The sequence below is a fragment of the Scophthalmus maximus genome, chromosome 4 (assembly GCF_022379125.1).
Source record: "Scophthalmus maximus strain ysfricsl-2021 chromosome 4, ASM2237912v1, whole genome shotgun sequence".
Classification (NCBI taxonomy): domain Eukaryota; kingdom Metazoa; phylum Chordata; class Actinopteri; order Pleuronectiformes; family Scophthalmidae; genus Scophthalmus; species Scophthalmus maximus.
In genome coordinates this window covers 16,430,906-16,437,371 of record NC_061518.1, presented here as the reverse complement: position 1 = coordinate 16,437,371, position 6,466 = coordinate 16,430,906, and the positions used below count along the sequence as shown (strand labels likewise).

The following is a 6,466-nucleotide window of genomic DNA, read 5'->3' as shown; positions in this document are numbered from 1 at the left end:
TGCTGCTGGGTTCATGTATCACCTGTGATGTTGCTGTGATGACTTGTCCTGAAAAGTCAGGGTTTTTTTTTGGCAGTGCATCCTATATTGTGAAAGCTTTAGGTATTGGACTTAATGGTTAATGAAAAATATTTATTTATGAATCAAACTCACAAAAATAAACAGATAATACATGCAAAAGATTGAGCTCTGTGATTAATTTGGCAGTACAGCCATTTTATTATCATTTAAGCTTTCTTTTTTTTTTTTTTAAAGCCATCTGTCTGGATTCATACTTTCAACTGCGTTTACAATCCAGAAACTAATTTGTACAGTGTTTTTACAAAATGCAGAAAAAAGCTGAGACTGCTTTAGTTTACTACGGACAGCAAAGCACACAGATAAAGCCACATTACCTGTAAACCAAACATTTGAATAAAAAAAGGAGGAAATTATTCTGTTTAAAAAAAACATAAACAATATTCAATCCTCTAACTGATTGGGTCAGAAAATAGTGCACTGTTCTGATGCTGGGATTTTTCCCTTATCTGCTGCTCAATCATCAAATCAAACTCCTGTCTTTCCCTGAAGAAAAAGAAGAAAAAACAAACAATCACTGATTATATTCATCAATCAGTGTAGAAATGGTTCTTTCACTGGTTCAATTATGTGAACTCTTACCTGTTGCTTAGACATCGTCCTTTCAGGTACTTTTCCTCTGCTTTTTTTGCAGAGACTTTATCAACACCAGCTATGGCATAGATGATGGCCTGGTCAGAGAGACAATAATATTACAACACTTGCACTTCATAACCAGTGAACATATCAGGAAACACAATATAGGTTTGTTTAATACACAGATACACAAATATGTGCTGATGGAAGCTCGAGTTCACCTCAGGAAGAAGCACATCCAGGACAAAAGGGACACGTTCCAAGGGTTTCATCTCTGCCAGGCAAGGAGCGGTGGCCATCGCTGTCGAGTAGAGCTCGTTTAGGTACCAGTAGACCTGGTCCAACTGCTGTTCGTCCTCCAGGTATGTGTTTACCACCCGTCTGCGATTAGCACTCTGAAAGGAGCGAAGCCATCTGGACTGCTGCTGCCCGCGGATTACAGCCTGAAATGAGAGCGATACGGTTAGGGTGAATTTATTCATCCAGGGAGGGCTGCTTGCATCTTCGTCATCAACTTTGCGGTCTTTTAGTCTCACATGCTTGCATATGCCTATTAAAAAATCTTGCTGTATCAAAAGATTGAAATCTCACAGTGGATATCATCAATCTAAAACCAATTTATTGTCTCATTTGGTTGCACAAACAGAAGGTGCATTAGCTTGACGAGGGGTCATTTTCAGACACATCCCATGCATGGGGATATTATAAATATGATGTAGTTTTCACTACTTTATTCTCCATTTCAGTGTTCATACCACACTGTGATGGAGAACACTTTATCACAGCTCTGTCAAAATCATGCATCCTTTCCTTTGATACCTTCCACTTCTTCAGTTGTCGCAGAAACAAAAATGTTTGAAGTTAATCTTTCAGATGAGACTAGAATTGCTGCCTCGTGGTTATATGCCTCTGAAGGGTATTAAGTCTTCTTTGTAATAATTAGGGTATGAATGCTTGAGTATTATGTCTATTTCAGCACTGACAGTATTGTCAACACTGTACACAAATAGGAATGGCAAGGCCACTGTGAGGCACCCAACTGCTTCATGAATAGAAGCCTTCCCAAAATGATTTTATTTTGCTTAATCCAAGAACTACATTAGCAACACTTCATTAATCATACCAGAAGGCGTCCTTCAACCATGCGCTGCTTGACGATGAAATGTACAAGTTTTTCATTAGCCCGATTGTGGGCAGCATGGGTCCGGTCTGGCAGCAGCCTCTTGGAGCCCCTGCTGGCCTTCCCCTGCTGATCACTGAAGCTGCCCTCCTTAAGATTGTCAAATGACTCTTCCATCATTGAATCACTAGTGATGGTCAGTCTCTCTGAGGCTGCCTCTGGGTACTTCCTCCTCACTGGATAGCCTGGAATAGTTCAAATCCAAACCAGTTAAGAGCAACATCAGGACCAAGTGAGCCCACAGGTTTATACAAGCAGCTTTATACTCATGTCAACTTACTCATGTCATGAGCAAAGTACTCGATGAAGGAGCCAGAAAACGATCCACATGCTACAAAGACAAAACATGCTTAATACTGCCAATAATTCTGCGGTATCAGAACAACACTGTTGACATAAAATGCATGAAAATATAAGTATTACTTATTTTTCTGTCTGCATTAGAAACAGACAACACTTACCAATACGTATTCTGTAGTCTGTGATGAGGTCCATGGACCACTCAATTGCAGCTTCATACTCTTCTTTGGCTTTACACTATGAAAAAAAATGTTGAGATGGTCTGCCACTGTGTCATGAAAATATTGTTTACAGAAAATCATGAGTATAATTTGTAAGCACTTCTTACCACGAGCTGATTGGCTTCTTCACAGTCAAAAGGCTTCAGGATTTTCAGAGCCACAGAAAACCTAAAAGAGCACAAACATACAACTAAAAGGTGAGTTCATGAAAGTGCTTGAGCTATTTTCAAAATAAATGTTTTCTTTTAATATCTTGATTTGTGCAGTCAGGTTTAATAACATCACATTAGATGCTGAAGAGATTTTGTCTACAACATCTAGTTGCACAGGATGACACACAAAAAAAGCACTTTGAGATTGCCTTTAGCAATGAAAAGTGCTCTATAAATGAAATGTATTATTATTATTATTATTATTATTACTACTATGTCTTTCTTTCATTTTAACTCATTTTGAGACACCACCTTTTGGCAATTCCCAAAAGCCATGTGCCAACTATAAGATCCTGAAATATGTTCCGCAGCCATATACAATCTGGGAGGAAATTATGAATCTAAAAGAAGCAATTCGGAAAAACAAAAAATCCTTATTTCTGCAATATCATAAACACGCATGAATCCAAAAAAGCAGTAAGAGGAAAAAATGATTTCTTTCCTACCCTCTCTTTTTGTGAATCATTGGGTCATCAATGAATATGATGCTGGCTTTTTTCTGCTTACGATTCACACTTTTTACCTACAGAGAAAAACAGTACATGTTTTAATACAATAAAATGTATTAAGGCTTGGAAATCACTAGTTCAAGCTTCTCTAACCATTTTGTTTTTCTAACTCAAAACTTTTATAGAGCACAGGCTTATGAGAAATCAAAGATACACAGGGTTTTACACTCACCAATGCAGGCCAGAATGGATAATTTCTAACTTTGTGCCACACAAATGCTCCTTCTGTGATGGATGGAGGCTCTGAAACACAAGAGGACAAACAGTCCACTTAACATATACAGTATAATCCAGCCCATATTAAGTCACTAAAGAAGCTATTTGCATCCAAACAGTCCATTCATTCTCTCTCACTTTTGTACACCTGCATTAAGAAACTTGGAAGCTCCTCATCCTCCTCCTCCACACTGTCCTCATCTTCCTGGAAAGACAAAGATGGCAGCTGTTCCTCGTGGTGACTCAGCTCTATCGATAGATCTGACGACAGCAAAGACTCATCTGATAAGGGGTGGGGTGGTGTAGAGGGACAGCAATAATAAAGAGTTAGAGCATATATTTTCACTCTCCTGAATGATTTTACAAACCTTGCAAAGATAACTACACACACCCACTCACCGACTCACCCACTTACCCACTCACACCCACACATGTTGTAACTTGCAGTTGGGCACAGTTGAAGTTCATTATACTTCAGAATGTGAATATGTTGACCTTCTAAAGAGCACAATATCTTAAAAGCATTATGTTGACACTGCATGAGACAAATACTAAGGAGGCACTACCTTGATCTTCTGCACCAGGCCTCTTCAGTTCAAATCTTGGTCTAGTGCGTACAGGTGACTGAGGAGTGGTATGCCTCTGTAAATTCCCTCTCTCGTCCTTCCCCGTCTTGCCGCGCCGGCGCTTTGCTTGTGGAGCGTTTGTTTCACTGCAGGTCTGTGCTTGCTCCTTCGTCACTCTTTTTCTGAGTTGTCTTGGCAGGGAAGCCTGACCTTTCTTGCATTTGCTTTGATATTTTGACCGGCAGCATGATGAATCGACCTTGGATGCCTGCAACAGAACAGACATAAAAGAGTTAGAGAAAAGAGTTAAATATTGCTCTCTGGAATTAACTGTGTAGGATGAAACAATATGTATCAGTAAAGACATGATGTAACACCTCTAACTGAGTGATGACTTCAGTGTATTCTAGCTCTGCCAGCTTTGCTCTTGGAGGGGACTTTGAGGTTTTGTCACAGATGGAGGAGCTGTGTACAGGTGTGGAGGTCCAGCAGACTTCTTGCGTTGTTTGTCTCCTGCTTCTTTTTGGAGTACTTGGTAAGGAACATGCCGAGGCACTGACAGCGGCACGGTCAGCGCCTGGCACAGTGTGAGATTCCACAGAGCCTGGGGATGTGACCACTTTCTTCGCTGGCGTCTTCTTGCGTTTTCTTTTTTTTGTTTTCCAAGGATCACCTGAAAGATCATCCGGTGACGTTAACCCAGATTTATAAGGCCACCAAAAGCATTTTAACTGCTTGTTAAGAGAGTGAGTGACAAGAGTGCATGTTGGGTTACCTTTCATTGTTGGCGTAGTCCTCTCGCTGGAGAGGTTTCCCTTGAGTTCATTGGATCTGGAGTCTACTTAGGCATCAAGACGTGGCATATGTATGGAGAGATTTCCTTCACCTGGGCAGGGGAGTGGCCCCAGGGCTGACCGACCAGTGACAGGTTTGGCAGCTGAGTGTCAGGAAAGGCAGAGGGGGGGAGTAAGGAATCAAGCATCTGGGCCTCCGGCCCCAACTTGACGCCCTTACAATTTCATTATTCATATTTGCATGTGCTAACGCCAGGGAAATGAACCATATGGAAATCTTTGCATGCCTCATGAAAAGGCAACAGCTCACTGACTCAGTGCAGCTCTTACGGTTTCAGACAGCAAGTGAGATTACCTCACATTTACTGCATTGCCTCTTTCGCTTTTCCCAGAAGACCAAGCGACGAGAGTAGCCATACGAAATAGAACAAACGCCAGATCTGAGCAACAACACCGAGGCCAACCACCAGCACGACCACGACGAGGTCCTATTTCTTTCAGCAGCGCACAAGAGCTCACCCAGCAACCTGGACAGAGGCACGACACAGTGACGCTAACTAGCTGCTAGCAAACACGCTGCAACATGCTGGGAAACAAGCGCACCCCCCCCCCCCCCCCCCCAAACACCCAGTCGTTGTTCGCTGTTGCCAACGAACTGAATGACGTAGACAAATGAAACGTCAACAGACTTTACGTGTCAGCTACAGCTACAGGTCACCGCAGCCTCGTACCTCCAGTCGGGGTCGTGCACGTCTCCCGACTAACAGAGGATATTCACGAACGCGACAGACAAGGTTTATCTCACGCAACACGACGGTGGTTTGTGATTCGAAAGGTCACTCACCCTTTGTGATCCAGCTCGCTGTTATGATAGTTAGCGAGCTACCGCCTCTACTACTACTTCTTCTTCTTCTTGAGTTCTTTTTTTGGGCGGTTGGCGAGGCGAGCGACAAATTGGCGCATTACCGCCACCAGCTGGTAGGGAGTATGTACAGCGTCGCTGTTGTGTTCTATATATATAAAAACAAAAAAAACAAACACAAAAAGTCACATCTTCTCAAATACAGTAGTTTATCTAAGATACTGAAATATGACTTGATAACACTCATTTGAGTTATTTTGTAGAATATTTATTGTATTAAACTGTTCTTTTATCTTTGGGAGGTTTTGAATCAGATGCCTTCCTTCTTCCTCATATGCCATTTTGACAGTGTTAGCGAGCAACTTCAGAGGCCTAGTTCCCTTCAGTTCAGTTATGAATTGATATTTAGGGACAAAACCATAGGTCGATATTATTTTATCAAGACAAAAGAAGTTGCCACCTTCACAGGGCTTTTGTTTTATCTCCAATAATCCCCAGCCACAACAAGCACTATGCCTACCGGTTTTCTAACTTGACGAGCGATAACAATGCGTCCGTTGAACAGCATTAAAACGAGGAATAATTAAAGACTTATTTTCCACTAATGCAGTGTAGGGTGGAAGTTCCGTGCTCCCACAGTGTCATTTATTGCAGAGAGCTCTACCTCACCTTGTTTTCTTGAGGTCAACTTCCTTTCTTGGTCCAATTTTTGCCACTCTTATATGCTCAATTCAGTCAACAAATGCAGTCAACAAGCAAAAATGTCCTGTAACCATTATAGGCACTCAGTTCCCAGGTTATAAGGTACATATAGAGCAAACCTATACATACTAGGATGTAGTTTGTGGCCCTGTCAAACTTAGTAGAAACTGATCTGAAGAGATTGGTGTGAAACAGGCCATGCCCATATAGACTCTCTGCTAGTGTTTCTGTTCTTCAAATGTAACAGTAT

The 6,466-nt window shown here is 41.6% G+C and overlaps 1 protein-coding gene across 1 annotated transcript; it reads right to left on the bottom strand.

Moving 5' to 3' along the window:
- Nucleotides 1–187: 187 nt before the first annotated feature.
- Nucleotides 188–6,465, bottom strand: si:dkey-127k13.1 (PWWP domain-containing DNA repair factor 3A). The gene is made up of 15 exons (XM_035627631.2): nt 6,184–6,465; nt 5,497–5,662; nt 4,634–4,795; nt 4,236–4,531; nt 3,859–4,126; nt 3,431–3,574; nt 3,249–3,319; nt 3,014–3,090; nt 2,463–2,523; nt 2,296–2,371; nt 2,115–2,165; nt 1,778–2,019; nt 876–1,097; nt 661–749; nt 188–564 (listed from the first exon to the last, which is right to left on the bottom strand). The coding sequence occupies exons 3-15, from the start codon at nt 4,638–4,640 to the stop codon at nt 471–473; spliced, it is 1,698 nt and encodes a 565-aa protein (XP_035483524.2). The 5' UTR covers nt 4,641–4,795; nt 5,497–5,662; nt 6,184–6,465; the 3' UTR covers nt 188–470.
- Nucleotide 6,466: the final 1 nt, after the last annotated feature.

Coding starts and splice junctions, on each gene's coding strand:
- si:dkey-127k13.1 (XM_035627631.2), bottom strand. Junction 4,127..4,235: donor AAGTCATCACTCAGTTAGAG/GTGTTACATCAT, acceptor GTTCTGTTGCAG/GCATCCAAGGTCGATTCATC. Junction 3,091..3,248: donor ATCCATTCTGGCCTGCATTG/GTGAGTGTAAAA, acceptor TTTTCTCTGTAG/GTAAAAAGTGTGAATCGTAA.